Source organism: Pygoscelis adeliae, unplaced genomic scaffold (genome assembly GCF_000699105.1).
Source record: "Pygoscelis adeliae isolate BGI_AS28 unplaced genomic scaffold, ASM69910v1 Scaffold71, whole genome shotgun sequence".
In the NCBI taxonomy this organism is placed as follows: Eukaryota; Metazoa; Chordata; class Aves; order Sphenisciformes; family Spheniscidae; genus Pygoscelis; species Pygoscelis adeliae.
Window position 1 is genome coordinate 663,518 of NW_008824356.1, and position 19,021 is coordinate 682,538.

Genomic DNA, 19,021 nt, shown 5'->3' on the forward strand with positions numbered 1-19,021 from the left:
CCATTTTTAGATATTTCTGACAGAAAATGGTTAAAATTGATGTGTTCAAAAATAATTATCTATCAATAATTGAATTCTCTGGAGGTAATGGAGAATTCTCTGGAGAGAGGGATGACAACAAAAAACATTTCTGGAAGCAGAATCATAGCAAAAGTGTACCATGCATACCCCAAGAGGGATGCTATATAACTATTCTCATTAATACTGGCAAAACATTTTCATTTTGCCAAATAATATAGAACACCCTATACTTTTTTTTTGGTGTGTGCTTCTGTCATTTTTCTTTCTTTTACGGAACACTTATTATTCCAATTCAATCTATGAAAGCTGCTACCCAGAAGTTGTTTGAGACTAAAAATGGCTTCCAAAAGTTTCCCTTACGCAACAAAACAGATTTCTTGAGTGGTTAAGTTTCATTTCACTCTCATGTAGAAGCGAGTCTAGAAATCTCAGCTAATGATGTGAGTGTAAAATAATAAAAATGAGGAATGTCTCTCGCACCAACACTTTTTTCCTAGTAGCCACTAGACCGATAGGATTTCATTTCAAAGGTATAATACTTAACTGCAGTCAGCAGATGAGATCTCACATAAAAAAAGTCATTTTTACAATGGCCAGGTCTCTACCATACAGACCACAAAGCTTGCTTTTGTCTTTATTCCAGTTGGCCGTCTGCCAGCCACCTACCGTGACCAGCAGCAGATACATTCTTGAAGATATTATACAGCAATCAATAAGTGACATGAAGTCATGACTGGTACCCTAAACTGCCTACTTTAATATACCCTTTGCTTTCCAGAAGAAAACGCATTTGTCTTCTCACGTCGATATGCATGAACTGTTCAACACATGGATGGAAAATGCCAAAAATGGCTTATAAACTCTTACTCGCATCCAAACTGAAAGCATCTTTTGGAGGTTTAGTCCTTTCTTGTCCTTCAGGCATAACCTCACAACAGCCCTCAATCCATCATGCAATACAGAGAGAAACTTCTTTCTGAAGCTTACAAAAAAGTAGCTGCTGTTCCCAACAACTTCTCTGTACTTCATGCTGAAAAATGTCAATATTCAAGATTGTGCCACCACTACAGTAGACTGTGCAGATTTCCGCTTTCAGTAAGTGCAAGCGTACCTTCATATAATTGAAGTATTTTAAATGTTATAAAGAGATTTTTAAGGATAAGAATGTGCTGTCTCTGCATAAGCAGCTATGTTCAAGGCACAAACTGGATGACTGTGTTTTATCCTCAAGAAAAGACTAGAACAAAAAAAAAAAAAAAATCAGTAAACATGAACCTGTTAGGAACAAAAGCAAAATACCTACAATCCCATCTCAAGTATATCCTCCTTCAGAGATCCAAAGTGAAAAAGATAATTGAATATTCAGTGCTGACAAGTTGTAGTCTGAGAAGCCATAAGCAGATTTCTATTAGCTCCAAGATGTAACAGCACAAGTCTGAATATAACACAGGAATCCTTCTACATCAACAGGTGATGCTAATGAAGATGGTAAAATCTCAATCAGTTTTCATGCCTGTCAACTATTACACCGTGTTCCCAGAAATCAAGCCTAGCAAAGTGATTGGGACAGATACTGTTTCATAAATACAGAACAATTAGACTGAGGGAAAAGAGCAGGAAAGTAAAAAAATGAGAAAAGTTTCAAGGAAACTAAGGAAAATCAGTAAAATTATCTTCATTTTAACAATGATGTATACATACAATTTAAAATGTGAAAACTATTTTTCAAATTGCTGAGAACACATTACTGTGACCTGACAGTATGAAATGAGATATGCATTATCTCTACTACTATGTTCTGAAAATGTGACAGACTATATCTGAAAAACAGTCATCCCCGATTTACCTGCCAAAACTGATCTTATCAAACTTGGGCAAGAAACTGGCCTTAAATTCAGCATATTACTGTAAAAGGTAAGCCTGGTTTTGTAGAAATCAAACTTAACTCCTTATCCACTTATCACAATGAAATCCAGAATAGGTTGTGCTTGATTTGTGTATTTTTTTTTTTTTAAATACAAGAACTCTTCAATAAACAGGTTTTTGGTTATTTTAGAACCGATATTATAAAGGCAATTAAAGTGTGGAGTGGTTTTTGGTTGATGGTTGTTTTTAAAAAAGATCCTTTCATAAGATAGTAGTATTTCCACATAACATGGTGACTATTGTTGCAGAAAAAAACAAAACACAAAAATACCCCAAAAAAGAGTAAGTATTACACTATGAAAACATATGTGCTGACAGAAGATGACCTAAATTAAGGTGTTCCATCCAAAAGAAAACAGATTAATGCAGATGACAAGTATCAAAATAGAATCAAATCTACTTCTCTTTACTTATTTATCCCTACATTTGGAATGAAAGGTACCATACCTGGGACAGGGCTATGAAGACCCTGTTATGAAGACAACAGTCTAAATGCAGATTATGGTAGTTACCAGATGCATATCCAACAAAAGAACCCATTAGAATGTCTGCCCTATTATGCTGTCCTCAAAGTATTGCAAGAGGTGATAGTCAATGCACATTTATTTGATCTTTATGATGATATATATACTGCCATGCATATAAATTCTGATATTGCTCGAAATAAATTCTGATAAAAGTCTGACAATACACTGAAGGGCAAAGTAAGAGATGAATATTCAGAATGAAGTTCTTGAATGACGAGACATGAGAAGCAGGAATAAAGAAGGCCTTTGACACTATTTTCAGTCTTAGAATGATAAAAAAGCTGAGGAAAAACATCTATGAATCAAATAGAATTTAAACAAACCTGTCCAACCTTAAATGCATACTTTTACTGTGTGTGGAGTAATCTCATTCAATTGGCTCAGTAATCTCATTCAATTAGATTGAGGCCAATTTTTAGTCAGAAACTACTATCATGAACTTGATGCAAGTGCAGAATCCCACAAACCACCCTGTGAGACTATCTATATGAGCTCAGGGTTTCCCAAAGGAGAATTTAAACTTAAAACCCAAAAGTCTGAACAGTGACTTACGTGACCTCACAGCATTGTGACACACAGTTGTCTCCTAAATATTCTTTTACGTGAACATAAGGAGGTTTCAAAATTACTTTAGATGAAGAAAACACTCCTTTAAGTTTTGATAGTGGAACACACCTTGTCAAAAGACAATATATATCAAATAATAATTGATGGCCAACATGTCACGCCATTCATGTACGAAACTTAATGTTATACCATTTGCAGCAACTGCACGAAAGCAGACAGGAAGGAAAGTTTTGATAATAATGTTGCAAAGTTAATTTTGCAACTGGACATTTCAGGTGGAATAATGACTATTTATTTTAAATGATGGTCAGAACCAATTTATAATCAGCGATGTAGACCATTAAAATGCCAGTTTTTGACGAAGTAGTCATTTTTGATGGGTGAGGATTATGCTCCTTTTCTGGAAATCTTAAGATTTACAGACAGAAAACCAAAAAGACAATAGAAATTCTTGACTGCATAGCAGCCAAGGAAGCAACAAGTGCAGGTAAGAGAAATCCTTTCTAGACAAGCCAAAATAACGCCACTAAAACAAATTTGGAGGCCTGAGAAGAGTTTGTCATAGAATTTATAATCCTAGAACAACACTACTTGTCCCTGTTTTACAGCTGCTTACCTTGCACAAGCCAGAAAGTAGAAACTAACCAGTGCGGTGGGTGTGAAAAGATTAGAATTGAAACAAAGGTACGGTTTCAAGAACTTTCTGTATGCAATAACCTAAAGGCACAATTTTTGAGAGAGAAATATAAAAATCCTCTAAATAATTATGTTCTTTTCCCCCCAGAATTAAAAACATTTGCTGTTATTTTGCAGCCATTGTGCTTCCAAAAGTCTAAAATGTGAAGTTTAGTAAGAAATTTTCAAATAAAAGAAGTCCATTTTAATATTAAAAGGAAGTTTCTAACTCTACAAAATACTTCATGTGAATTTGTTGTCAACTGCTGATTTACATGTTAAATGAGGATACCCATTAGCACCCAGATTACTACTGTAAGTTTCAATCAAACCAAAGACTAGGCAAAAATCTTTACTTCAAAGATTTTATATTTGTGTGTGTGTGTACGCGCAAGTCATGCAAAATTCTGAAAAAACATGCGCTAACTGAATTTTAATTTGTTAGGTGTTATAAAGTAAATTCAAATCTTAATAATTACAGAATTCTTCATGAAGTGTTATATTTTACTATCACTTAATTTAGTTAGTACATATTAACACAATTTTTCAAATGAAGGAAAAAAATATTTTTAACTAAATATCGCCAGAAATTGTTATAATATACTTTCAAAATAAAGATACTGCAATCAAGGGAGTGACATTGATTTAATAACACTTTGTCCACTAAGAGCTTTGTATAGCTGATGACATAAGTTACAAAAGCATTTGTACCAGGTACTTCAATACTGAAGTTTGGTTTAACTTACATAGTCCAAATTGGTCAACTGGTCTGAAAACTCTTAGAGTAAAGAGGTGTCAACCAAAACGTGGTAACAGCACAGAAAAGTGAAAGGCACCATAAAATTAAGATTATATCCTAAACAAAGCCACAAAAAAGTTTGTATTTACATTACAGGCATTTTTTTTATTCTCATTGCCTTAGATTGTAAAAATAATTACAAGCCCATAAATAGCAATTATAGCTTGATTCAAGCTCATGTTAAGAAACAAAAAAAACCCAACAAAAAACCCACCCACAACAGCACCATACTATTATCCTTTAAGCAGATAAAGTTTAAATTTTTCAGAAAACTTCTCAGAGTAGGAATATCCTCAAAATGCCAGTTGTTCATTATTTTTACACTCATTTCAAAGCATTTAGCTCTCTTTACCTATTTAACCTTAAATTTTTATGTGTTTTCAACATTTCTCATCTAGGAAATGCTGTCAAAGGTTTCGACATAGTCACATTCAGCAGGTAGAAAGTTAAAGTTGGTTGCCCCCGTTACAGAAAACAATGCTTAATGAAAAAAACAAATACAGAACTTGTGAGAAAAAATGTCTTCTATATAGATAGGCAAAAAAAGCGTTGCATTACAAGATTCAGAATCTGCACTTACTCTTTACCCCTTTCTTCCCCTTTCGTTCCTTCTTGTACTGTTCCTTCAGTTTACTTATTAGCCCCTGGTCTACATCCCAAACCTCAGCAGTTGGGGACAGGTCATCTTTGTCTACATGCAGCATATTATTAAAAGAAAAAAAATCAGCAATTGGCAGTGCAAGCTGTTGGCGATTTACTATCATAGCTGTATAAGAGCATTAACGAAAGTTCTTAATAAATCTTTACTTTAAAGGTGCAGTCTCAGTTTTAAGTTTACAAAATACTGTCTCATTTCATACAGTTTTCCAAGGCACTATATAATATCAGTTACATATTTGAAAATTGTATGTTAATTTGTTACTAAGGAGCAAACAAATTAAGCTTCAAAAGTAACTGTTTATGTTAGATACTTCAAAATACACAAAAATTCATTGGTGTTCAGAAACGATTACTGCATCTTTAGAAAGACAGTGTTAAGAAATTATTCAGCCAGTGTTGAATAAGCAAATAAAAGTATTCATGCTATATCACTCATGAAAATGCAAGCTGAGTAAGTCAGTGCCAGTTTATTCATGAAGACCACCATGCATCCTCTCACACTCATTCTACATGCACAAGAAAGAAACCTCGGTCCTACATATAACCAGAGAAACAAGTCTATAAATACAGCTTTTTACATAAAGATGAAGAAAAGTAATTCGCATAGGTGAATAAATTGACATCCCACTGCATTCCAGCAATTAAATTATAATTAGTAGAAATACAACATTCCACAGTAGTTTCAGAAGACATGTCTTTTTCTGTTTGACAAATATTGCAGAGTTAATTATTCTCCAAGAAAAGTCAGGTCTCCACTTTTCTAAACTATTCATCTCAAATATTTCTGGAAACACAGAATTAGTAAAAGGATAAGCTTGTTTCTCAGACAAGGTAAATGTAACATTTGCAGAAGGACTTTTGCTAAAAGACAAGTAGGCAGCAATCAAACTTGGTTTGTGGGCCAGTTAAGCTTATGTTCACAAATTCTTTAGACATAAAATAATAAAACTAAGTTCCTCAGTTCCCAACTTCCAATCATATCCAAGATAGTAGTGTTTTCATAAAACAACAATTTTTGAAGTTATAACCATTACAGTCATAAAAGTGCACAGGAGGAGCCATACACAGCAGAGACAAAGAAACATACATTTAGGATGCAAACCAGTAGGAATTATTCCAAGTACATGTTTCATAACAAAATGTGACAACGAATGAGAAGATATCCTAGGATATTGATGCATCTACCAAAAGACCATCATTCAAATGGGGCAAATCAATGACAAAGAGAAACAATCTTGATCAAAGAGGTGGAATATAGAAAAGGCAAGGGTGGCGAAGGCATGAAGCTGGGAGCACAACAGTAACGTCTCCTGAGCTGTCCACAAAGAACTGTGGAGAGGGGAATGGAACAATGACATCCTACTCCAAACTGCAGCTACAACTACCAAACTGCAAACACAAAGACCTCAATCTTTATGATTGCAGGGCCAAAACACTGACAGAGAACAGTGATTAGTCAGGAAATACAAGAGACACAGAAAGATAAGTCAGAGGATATGCCCAACGAAAAGAGGAAGGAAATTAGGAAAAAAAAACCACAAAGCCACCAAAACACCCTAAAACCCCATGAAAGGAAATTCAGTTAAGAACAAATTAAAAACTAAAAAAAAAAAAATCCAAGCACCATTAATAAAAGGAAAATAATCAGCCATGTTCCAGCGTTGCACAGAAGGATTCAGGAATTAAACTGAACCAGAAGCTGAACATATGTAACAGCAATATAATGCTGTTGTAAAAAAAAAAAAAAAAGCCACAACAAAATTGTCATTCTGATATGTTTTAAAAGGTATGGTGTATGAAACCAAGAGTAGTCTACATAATTCAGTGATGGTGATGATAAAATTGAAGTAACACATTCAGTCTGTGTTCTACACTATAAGTTTAGAAAATGTCTGTAGATTGCAAAACAAACAGGGCATTTAGATATCAAGACAAAGAATTTGAAGGAACTGGACTCGTTCAGTCAACAGAAAACAGGAAAAACGTAAGCCTGCAAACATAAATACTCTAAAACAATGCTATCGGCTGCTGAAATGTAAGTCGTAAATAGAAAACTAGATAAAACACTAACTCTGATTAACCAGAGAGGCTGTGAAATGAATTTCAATGAAGCATTTCAGGAAAACCCAGCAGTGCTTCTCTCTCAGGTATGCCTAGACATACTTAGCTATTTCAGAACAGTGCCATGTAACTAGAAGACCTCTGTAATTGCCCCCTAGTAGTGGCACTTCCTCAAATTGCCTGCAGTGTTTATAACCCACACTAAACTGACATCAGGACAGTGCAGAGGATCCAGGACGTCCACTAGCCAATACCATTTAGTGGAGAAAGGATTTTTTAAAAATTTTTTTCTTTTTTTTTAAATTTAAAAGATGACCTAAGAGACTCTGAATTCCAGTGACGCTCTACCACACAGAATTCTGGGCACAGTCAGTCATTCTCTGACTCATGGTCCATCTGAACAGAACTTTTGTGTTTCATGGAGAGAAGAAATTCAGTGATGAACGCATAGTTAGTCATCGAAATCATAAGCAGAATAAAAAGACTACATAATATGTAATATCTGTAATACGTAACATAATATATAATAATATGTATTTATTCCTGTTTGCTTAAGCAAACAGAAGTTCTATACGCATCTTTTTCTTGATGATACTATATCACCACAAGGCATTTATAAATTTTTAATCTAAAAATGCACATTCATTTTTGAATGTGCTGCATACTTAATTCTTTATTTAACACTGTTTGAATTTGCTCATCTTTCACTGTTTTGAAGATAAACTGTTCCTAAGTAAAACATGTTGCGTGACAGGACACTTTACATCACAATGTCTGAAAACAATTTAAGACTCAAAGTACATTAAATGAGGCACTTACAAAAAGAGAATGTGTTCATAAAAAGCTGTATTATAGGAAGGAAAAAAAAGCAACCCAACTTCCACACACAATGGCTGGTTTGCAGAAGTCTCCAATAGCAAAAAATGTAACTATCAAATTTGGCGGTGAAATATTTTAGCGTATCTGAAGTTAGACCTACAGATAATTCTTTGACGATTAAGTATTGAAAGTAATAATAAAGCAAGACTAGGCAATAGGTTTAGACCCTAAACATCAGAAGTTTGGTTTCCAGGTACTAAAATAAAAGTATTATGAAGAAATACACATGTAAACATTAACATTTTTTCAGAGCGCCTAACTCTTTGCAAGTGTAGAAGTGATAGAAGGATGCCAATGGCAGGAGAACTAAAACAGGAAGAAAAAAACAAAGCTGACCAGAAAACAGAACAGAGCAACTATTTACATTACAAAGATAAGAAAAATATGAATTATAACTGAAATACTAAAGTTGATGGTTGATGCAATTGTTTAGAAAGTAATGGCAAGTATTCATTTAAATGAAGTTCCCCATCAAAAATAAATAAATAAATGGATGGACTTGGAGATTTCAAGTAATAACAGCTTCACAGAGTTCAAAATAATGTGACAGGCTAAAATAAATTGGTTTAGGCAATGTATTATTTTATTTTAGAAGGCATTTAAGTGGAACAATATTTGAAATGTTACTTTTGATAGGTAAAGAAGCATTGACTTCAAATATTTCAAATTTACACACTGATCTTTAAAAAAGTGACACTTAACCCCAAGACCTGATAAATTGTATCCTTAAACATCCATTTAAGGAAAGAATGGCAGTACTAAAATCAGTGGCATACTATGCAAAAAGCATTGCTACTGCAGTTGGAAGTATGTGTTCTGACTCATTTAAATAGTAAGTTAGTACAAAATATACAACAAACTTATGGATATCGTCTTCATACAGCAAAACTCAGAAGACATACTTTTTAAGATGAATGTAGGTTTATGTTTATCTCCTCCTCCTCACTTCCTTGTCTCAGACATGAGCGTTTTGGTAATAATGGAATTACTGCAGTTAAACCAGTTGTCACAAAAAAGCGGTTGCAAGTATGTACAAACTCCCAAAGTGCTCTGCCTCGCTTTTGCTATGGGTTCACTTAAACGGCAATAGAAGACGTTCAAACTGTTCTCTGAAAAGTGTGGTGGGTCAATTTGATTTTTAAAATAGATTTTTAAATTTTATTGTATTTTATTTTTAAGTTTGGGACAGCAACTGAACTGCTTGAAAACAAGTTTGAAAAAATTCAACTTGCAGAGTCAGCATTACAAATAAATCAGAATCCCCCTGTTCGGGGTAACTACCTGAGAAGACGACAGAGATATAGCACACCGGAAAGTAATCTTGGAAAGCAATGACTTGGAATTTCAATGGACAAGCTAGTTCAGTAGGTTTCAGCAGTCTGCTGTGAAAAAATTGATAAATCTTTGACTGCATGAATTATAGTATCAACCTGTCTTTCCTTCTATATACAGTAGTGGTAAAACTGATGCTAGAACCAGAACTTTCTGCATCACTATACATTTGAACGAATGTTGCAAAGTCAAAACTTTGGCTTCAGGGCCTATGAGACACCTTATACCAAGAGATTTGCCTGTTTGGCTAAATAAAAAGATGACCAAGAAACTAATCAAATAACATCACCTTCAAAGGGGAACACCACCAAGCCACTAAAATGCTTCTAAAAATAGATACGTATTACCAAAACTAAAAGGTAACAGTTTGTCCGGCTTCATCTTCCAACTAGAAATAAGACTGAGTTTTAAAAATAAAGGTGACTAACCCTTTGATACTAATTTCCAGGAAGGAATGCTTTCTAATCCTTGGTACCTTCAAAATCAACACTGGATGATTTTCCTGGAAGATGTGCCAGTATTTTCATTTCTGTAGATCTTTATATTCTGTTTGCTCAGCAAGATGTTTATCTAAGTATGACAAAGTCATTGTCTCAATGGCATAAAATGGTCAAACAAGATGATCTAGTGGTACTTTTTGGCCTTACAATGAAAGACTTACAGTATGCAACCACAAAATTGCTTGTACCACAGTTCAGAAACTAAGATGATCAGCTTCCCATTTCAAGGCAGATGTGAATTACTGTGTTCATTATTCTTTTTCCTACCCAAATTCTCTCCCTCTTTCAATTTCTTCTTTTGAAACATGTAGGCTCCAGGAGTTTGACTTAACATATTTTGTTTCACATCAAATTAGTAACCTACTTAATTTTATTATCTACGCTAAAATTAAAATAAATAAATAAAAAGTTGGGCCAGTACAAAAGTATTTCTTGCATTCCACTAATGCAAGCCACATGAGCAATAACATCTAAAAATCTCAGCCAGAAAAACCAAATATACTAATTGCCCATTTTTACAAGTAGACCAAGAAATTCATTTAACTTGAGCACAAAAAGTTTAAAGCTCCTGATCAGAAACAAACGGGGGGTGGGGGGAGGATCTAGATTTGAAAGCAAATTTAATTCAGGTATAAAAACATTCAGAATCCTAGCCTTTCTTATTCAAGAAAGAAAATATTCTCCTTTTTTAGTTTTGGAATCAAAACCAAAACCTGAAACAAATGTAACTGTAATTGTATTTGTGGCAACTACAACAGCATATATATATGAAAGTTTCAGCATCCAATACACTATTATCTAAGCATCAGCATTTGATCATCACAATCATCCATACAACCACACCACTTTAGTAGGTATTGCAACTCTTATGTTCTACTATGAACAAGTATTCCTTTATTTCTAAATGCTTTTGTTAGAATCTTACCCCACTCTGTTCCATCTCCTGAACTTCGAGCTTCTCCAGCTCCCTCACCATCTTCAGCTGTCACTAAAAAATCAAATTCTTTCAAAGCTTCTTCAGTATCAGGGTCATCTGTAAGGTCAGCAGCTAAACCTTCATTACCAATCTGCAAGCAGATAAACATTTTTCTGCATTTGAATCATGAACAGTTTTTTCTACTCAAATATTTAGTTTAGAAGTGATATAGATTACTCTCACTGAGTACTTGGTTGCAGGGGAAAACATTTTTCAACATGAGATGCAGAAAAAGACATTTAGATGTAGTCAGACCTAGAGCTGCTTATAAAAAAAAAAAAAGAGAGCAGCACAGTCTAGTGATCATTAGGAAATGAAAAGAATACTGACACTAGGTTTAGCAACAAATCCCACACATAATTGGAAAATTTTGTTGATTTTCTTGCAATATCAATAGCTCTGCAGAGAAGCTTTACAAACAAATTGTGTTTTCTACTGGTCCAGAAGTCTTTTTTCCCTTTTGCTTTCCAGTACTACTTCAGTGTTAAGCATAAGCTTGGAAAATACGGTGTTTTCAGAAAAGTGTCCTTTTATTAGTTCTACCACACCTTCACCTTAAACAAAACAAACCACCCCCCCTACCAAGGCGTCAGTGAAAAATTTTCTTTCATTCTGCAGGTGAAGAAAATTTCCACATGGGGTTATGTTATGTTTCTATGATTTGCACAATATTCTTACACTTCTGCAGAAAGAGACAACTTTGACAAAGATAACTATAAATGATCCTTCTGCTTTCTATAAAAAACAAGCTTTGTCAAGAGTCAAAAAATGAGTGTAATGTCTTCATATGTGCTTAGAGATTTACTTATTAGAGAATCTTTAGTTATTAGACTATCTACTGCCTTAGAACAAAAAAGATTCAACCAATTGCTTGATTAATCTATTTACCGGAAGTACAAGTTAATACCAAAGGTGTGGTGGAAAACCCTTCCTGACAAGTCAAGTTGGGAGATTAAGACTCATCAAGCTGAGGTAATGCTGCTAGCTATTTAAGAAAATTCAATGCAGCCAGAGGGGCCATCATGCTACAGAATACTCTACTGAGCAAAAAGTAATAAAACTGTCAGTGCAACGTTCATAAATCAACCCCTTTACATAAAGAAACCCCAATGACAGGGAGACTCTTCCAGTACAAGAGAAAAAGAACTAAAGAGGAACAGGTAATATAGTCTATCCTACCTAGGAAGCTGCTCACAGAATGGAAAACTAAAGAGGAAAATAAAACAGACCAAAACTTAATTGAACTTTAAACAGAAGGTTACTGCAGACAAGTCTCTGCTAGGCTCTTAACCCATTCAGTAAAAAGCTGCATAAAATGAAGAATTACACACATATTTGGCACAGAACTTATTTTTTTTCCCATTACATAATTCAGTTTCTTCTGAGGAATTGTCCCTACCTTATCCAAAATTCAGAAAGGATGCACACTGTATTCTGCTAAATTTGCCTCATAAAGGGACTCAAAGTATGCAGAGAAGCTGAGATGGCCAAAACAGTTATCTCTTTCATCAATTAATTCACATTTGCAAACAGGTTGGTTGGTTGTTTTTAAGTTTTCAAGGTAATATGTTAACTAAACCACCAAATTTACCAATAATGCATCTGCTTACAATCCATTCAGATAAGAAAGGTACAACAACAAACATTTTAACATGACACATTTATAATCACCTGGGAAAAAAAAAAAAAAAGATTTCCCTTTTTAAAGGGAATTTCAGATCTATATTAAAAAAAAAAATCTTTTACTTTGTGTTTCTTATTTATCCGGTGCTTTTCTTTTCCTTCTGCAATATCTTCTATCATGTCACTCTCTTCTTCTTCATCACTATCATCTGCATTTTCTAAGAAGTTAAATGTTTCAAGAACATCACCAGAATTCCTACATAAATAAAAATATTAACAGAGAATCCATTTTACTTGCTGAAGAGATTTTAGAAGATTAAATGCAATTGCTACCTAACAGCTTAAGAGCTTTAAAACTAGCAAACCAACAAGAAATGGTTGTACGAAGAAGTTTCTATGGCTGCCTAATTCCTTATTAAAAAAGCACCACTCAACACAATCTTTCCGTAAAATAACAACTCCAAAGTGGTTATATGACATAAATTCAGCTTCAATACACTATATACTTTCCTTTATATAATATATGCATATAATATACATATAAGTATGTAATATCAATACATACATTCCTATGGATAATCAATTTCAGTTAAGTTCATAATCATTTGTAGTCAGCGACACTCACAGGTGTTCAAGAGACTCTAGAGTTGAAAGTTCAATGTGAACTGACCAGTACATATCAATGACTAAGTAAAACATACTTAAACTTGATGCTTTTCTTATCTCTTCACTTACCTTTTGATTTCCTGTCCCTTTTGTTTTGATGAAGGAGATTCACCCCCATTGAGGATCTGTTCTAAGTTCTTCGTCTCTACTGAACCATTTGGTTCTGAATTGGAGAGCCCAAGCAAAGACCTTACCCGCTGGGAGCGTACATCCAATATTGTATCTGTATAACCTACTTCCTGAAGATACCTAGATGCATTAAGAGAAGAAAGAAAGGGGAAAGCATATTTGAGGGAAAAAGAAAGAAATTAGTATTGACTGTTAAAACTTAATGCCACTATTATATCATTTATGGAAAATAAGCGTCATCACTATCCATCTCATATGGAAAACCTTACTCTATACTGCTTAAAGCTCAAGACTATGAAGTCCTGAAAAATGAACCACTATTTGCACACCTCAATTACTCCGTTTCATACAGTAAACATATACAGCTCCTCATACTTCAGGGAAAAGTTTGAATACACCAATATTCAACAATGTTACTTACTGTCTTAGTAACTGTCTGCCTTGCTTCCAGGTCAACTGGCTATTCTGAGGTACTGCGGGAACCTCCGTATCTTTGGTTTCTTCTGAAAGATAGTGTCACAGTTGGGTGGGTTTTTTTGTTCTGGGTTTGGTTTTGTTTTTTAAAATCAATTTACTTTTTACAAGAAACCAGTGAAACTAAAAGCAAATCTTAAAAAAAGCGTTAAATTAGATGAAGTCTTATGCAGCGCTTTTTAAGTAAAAAATATTTTTTTTCTAATTCTTTGCTGAAACATCAAGCAAATAATTTAACAGAACAGAATCAGTTAAATAAACCTGACCCCCTACATGCAGAAGAAGAACTAGAAAAATATTTAACTTGTACACAAAAGAAAACCTTGCCCTGATCAGCTGAAGCGTTACTGCTAAGAAAACAGGCTATATCTCTTTCACAAAGCAGAGATGCTTAGAAAGCAACATGGAAAATACAGTTAAAATAAGAAAAGCAGTAACATGTATCAGCATCTGGAGAAAACAAACTTGAAGTTTAACACAAATTCCATCAGTTTACTATCAACAATTAAAATCTAGACCCACTGCACTTTTACTATGGCAGAGACTATAAAACATGGCACAAACTAATAGTTTAAGGATTTTAACATCTAACTTATACTGCTTTTAAACACATAAGAAAAATCCCATCAAGCAAGAAATATGAATAATGGTCTCTGGTTTCAACCAGGTATAAAGTACCCAAAACACGGCACTTCTAAAGCAGAAAACAAACAAACCAACCCAAAAAAGCTGGGGGCGGGGGGTGAGGTGGGATAAAAGTATGTAGACCACAATTTTAAGGCACATTACACAAATACAGGCCAACAGTACGACTTCCCAAAGACCTACATTTCAAGAGAAGCCACATGCAACTCTGCTTATTAAATAGTCTAAAGTTGTTATGAAAAATGCTTTCCTCTATCTGCAATATTGTGAAGAGCAAAACTGTTATTATCAACTTTATATCCACATTACAAAATCAAATGCGCTCCAAAGTATCAATAATGATAGCCTAATTTTTCTCTTGGGACTTTTTTCCTTGATTTAAGATAAAAACAGAAGCTCAACAACATTTTTTCCAGGTCAATGCAGTACAATTTTTCCCCCTCATTCTTTAAAAACTAGCATCCTAAAAAAGCACCAAAAAACAACAGTATTTCTTATGTTTATTCTGCACTCATGCTTTCCTTCTGGATGGATGGCACAATGGCAAAAAATAATTAAATCCTTCAAGAAGGGGTATTAGAAGAAATAAGGAGAAGCAGCAGCTAAATAAGGAATTGTGTAGCTTTATTTAAAACTTTCTTCGACATTCAGAGCTCTTTCAAAAAAGGAAAGGTCAATTAATTTTGATTTTCAGATTAAACAATATTTACCCAATACCAAACCTTTCCTAGACATCTTCTCTATAACACATCTAAGGGGGGTGGGGGGGAAGAATGAAAGCTGCAATAAATTGAACATAGCAAATCTAGAACAGTGTATAAAGAAATTATACTAAAACAGGCTATTGTAAAAAAGTTACCTGATTCAAAAGTTGGCATTTTCAAGTCACCTTGGTTCAATTCTGTGCCATATTTTAATTTATGGTATTTTGCCCTGAAAAAGTATGCAAATGTTTAACAAATTAGCATACAATGCTTTTATCAACTCAAAATGTTCTACTATTCCCATTTAAAACCACCATACTAACACAATACAATTTATCCAAATAAAACTGTTGTGATAATTATTGCATCATACAATTATTTCTAGTCTTTCAAGAACACAATTTCAAGACAACCTTCTTACAATTATTCACAATTACAAAATAACTTACAGATGAGAGTTTAGTATATTCTCCAAGAATGTGGGGTTTTTTCATGTGTGTCAGCTACTAAGAGAACCTTTCAAAAACCAGTGGGTTCAACTATTTAGCAGAGATTATTTGTTCAGTTGTAGCACTGTCATAGCTAGTCAATCGCACTACGATGAATGAACCTCACGTTTGGGATTCCTGCCTATTTGCCACCTTCAATTTCCGCTTCAATTTCTCTCCTGTTCCATCTTTGCTTATGATAGAGATCTTTTCCTCTGAAGAACCATATTAGAGCGCTGGATTCCCTCAACATGTATTCTCTTATTGATTTTCTCTTCCTCATTGACTGGAGGCTTAGCTTCCAACTCCTGCTCAGTCCACCTATGCAAACATGCCTCACTCCTTCCCATCTCCTGATCTCTGATCCCCTAACCTCTCCTCCATCACTTTTTTGAAAAATCGGTCTTGGTGATACTATTTCCATGCAGATATGCATAAGCCTTCCAAATCTTATTCTCTACTCAAGTTGCCCATCAAAATGTCTTCAGCTCCCTTTACCTCCAGGAATACCACATGAACTACCTACACCTATATCCTGGAATTCTCTAACTTTATCCTAGACCTTTCACAATTTGACTTTTGCCTCTTAGATCCTCTGCAAAAACACTTGAAATCTCAGGGAAAAGAGCTCTAGATGTTCTGCAGTAGAGCCAAGGTGAAAGACCTCTGTAAATATGTTAGCAGCTACATTTTAAAGAAGTCTCTATAAAATACAGCTGTCTTCATAATTCTAAGTTAAACATTTGACCAAAGTTTTCAGAGTAACTGAACCATACCTAGCTCCCACCAATTTTAAAGACCACTCTCAAATATGAAACTTCTAGAGAAAAGATACATAATGGAACACATGCTGGGCAAAACCAAGGATTTCCAACAGATCTTCTCAAATGGCTGAGCCACTGCTGCAAGTTTTTCCAAATTGAAGGTAAAATTTCATCTGAAATGCTGCCTGACATATTTGATGGTATAGAAGATTTTCTTCTAAATTATGGAAGTTTCTGCTAAAATTACAATTAGGAACAGTCTCATTAACAAACTGTCAGTAGATGGCACTATTGACCCTTTATAGGGTCCTGCATTTCATCGCAATTACATTGTAACTAAGGCTCCTAAAGGCTAGGTATTTGTGTGACCTGACTGCCAATTAAATAGAATCATAATTTTTTAAATTATTTGTGAGTATGTTCATATTTCATCCATGCACTAGTAAGACACTCTACCCTAGGTGCTCTCTTTAAACTGAGAGACAAAGCTTTGTTCCACATTGTAACAGGGCAGTGTTCCACCAAGCTTTCCAGATAAAGTGTACGTACTATGATTTATATGCCCTATAAAGTACTGTACATTTGGGGGTTAAAAAAAATCAAAATGAAAATAATTATGAAATCGTGAAGTTAAATAAAGCAGATGAAATGTTTTTGCTCAATTCATAATTGAAGCCAGTAAAGCACTGTAATTGAAAAGCCAACCTAAATTTGTTCCATTTAGAGCTGTGGCAAACACTGTTTAGGAGTAGTTGTTCCATCTCGGAGCTACAATTTCAAAACATTAATTAAAATTTTGCTTTAATTGTTCATTAGAGAAGATAATGATGTATCTGATCTAAAATTATACCAATGACTAGCCACTACAAATAAGCCAAAATATTGCTGCATGTAATGAGATCAGTTACGTCTTTCACATCACATCCGATGGTCAACTTCAGTTTTACAGTAAGAAATTAATCTTATTAAATTCCAATAAACTATATATTTGCACACGTATTCCTCTCCACATTGTCATACAAACTAGGGTAATTATTACATATCTTAAAAATCACTAACAAGCTACAGTGTTGTTGACAAGTCAGTGATGTTACTCCCAAACACAGTAACTGAATTCTACAAGAGGCATCTTTCTTTGAGTATTGATTTGCTATTCTTCTAAGGCCAGGTTTCCATGAGTGAAAAAGAGGAGGAGAAACAATGCCCTAAGTTGATTTAACTACTTGCTGCTATTTAACTGTTGAATCCTACCACTCAGTTGCAAGGATAAGCCAGCTCCAGTCCAAACCTCATGAAGTCAAAATATAGCCACAGTTTTATGACCTCAGCAAGTCTTACTAATTTAATCACAGCACTACGCTAATGAAGCTTGGAGTAGAGTGGGTCAGAGCACACAAGAGAAGAAATCTGGCTGGGTCTGCAAATCACCATAAAGGAATATCCACTAGCTACAAACAAAAAATCCCATACATATAACTAAAGGCCTAATTTTATTACAAAAATTCATACAGAATTACGAAAATATTTAAGGACATTAAAATAATAAACAACATTTTACTTCTCTAAAACATTATCACACCTGTTGCACACATACTTAGAGATAAATACTAGAAATACCAAACTATTTTGTAACTACTACTGCATTTTATTTAATCTTACACACTGTTTCATATGCTTTTCATGTCCTGTTTCATATCCTTTTTCTAAGAAGTCACAAGAGTCATCATTATCTGAATGAGTTTGTTTCTGACTCCCTATAATGTGAAATTTCACTGCATGAAACTTTTTGACAGCATCAGGGAGTGAGCAACAAGAGGAGAAGAAAGGTGGCGGTGGGAAATCATTACACAAATACAGGCCAACAGTACGACTTCCCAAAGACCTACATTTCAAGAGAAGCCACATGCAACTCTGCTTATTAAATAGTCTAAAGTTGTTATGAAAAATGCTTTCCTCTATCTGCAATATTGTGAAGAGCAAAACTGTTATTATTAACTTTATATCCACATTACAAAATCAGATGCGCTGATTTTGTAAATCGCTGTCAACATTTCAGATCTGAAATTCTCAGAATTTATTTTGCTTTGGGACTGGTTTCTTTTCATTAGTTGTGATTCTTCACTCAGAGGAACAATGGCAAAAAAAATAACATTTATTACCCTGAACTCTTCATTCCGTGCAACATCCAAGAAATTAACATACTAGCATTCTTGGATGATTTACTGACAAGTCAGTATCTGCTTGCTTTCCTTACTCAAGCCATCATACTTTCACTATTAGAGCCCCTCAAACTACTGGGCATTTGTAGCAAAAAATAACAGAAAGCTTCCTCGTTGCCTCCCACACATTGACCAATCAACCCCAGAGTTTCAGTTCCTGTTTTTAGCAATCTTCATGACAATTCAACTGGGACTCAAGGAAGGATTTTCCTCTCGAAAAGCATGCAGTGTTGGCTTGTACGCACTAGCCGCAAGAACTAAAGCAAACTGTATGCTCCTGCTGTTCTGCTTCTGTTGTACATATGATTACAAGTTAGTTGCCCATCAGTTGAATTTTGGAATTTCATGGGAAGTCAAACTACAAAGGCAGCTGCATTTCAGGGGAA

The 19,021-nt window shown here is 34.4% G+C and overlaps 1 protein-coding gene across 3 annotated transcripts in view; it reads right to left on the minus strand.

Moving 5' to 3' along the window:
• STRN3 (striatin, calmodulin binding protein 3) overlaps positions 1-19,021 on the minus strand; it is a 48,033-nt gene that overhangs the window by 27,308 nt on the left and 1,704 nt on the right. For 2 of the 3 annotated variants that reach the window (XM_009319344.1, XM_009319343.1), the window contains exons 2-6: positions 15,320-15,393; positions 13,763-13,844; positions 13,282-13,461; positions 12,670-12,802; positions 10,873-11,014 (exon numbers count right to left, since the gene is read on the minus strand). In XM_009319344.1, the coding sequence (XP_009317619.1) occupies positions 10,873-11,014; positions 12,670-12,802; positions 13,282-13,461; positions 13,763-13,844; positions 15,320-15,393 (611 nt within the window). Of the gene's footprint in view, positions 1-5,095; positions 5,207-10,872; positions 11,015-12,669; positions 12,803-13,281; positions 13,462-13,762; positions 13,845-15,319; positions 15,394-19,021 lie in introns of all 3 variants that reach the window. The other variant, XM_009319342.1, reaches the window with a different exon arrangement.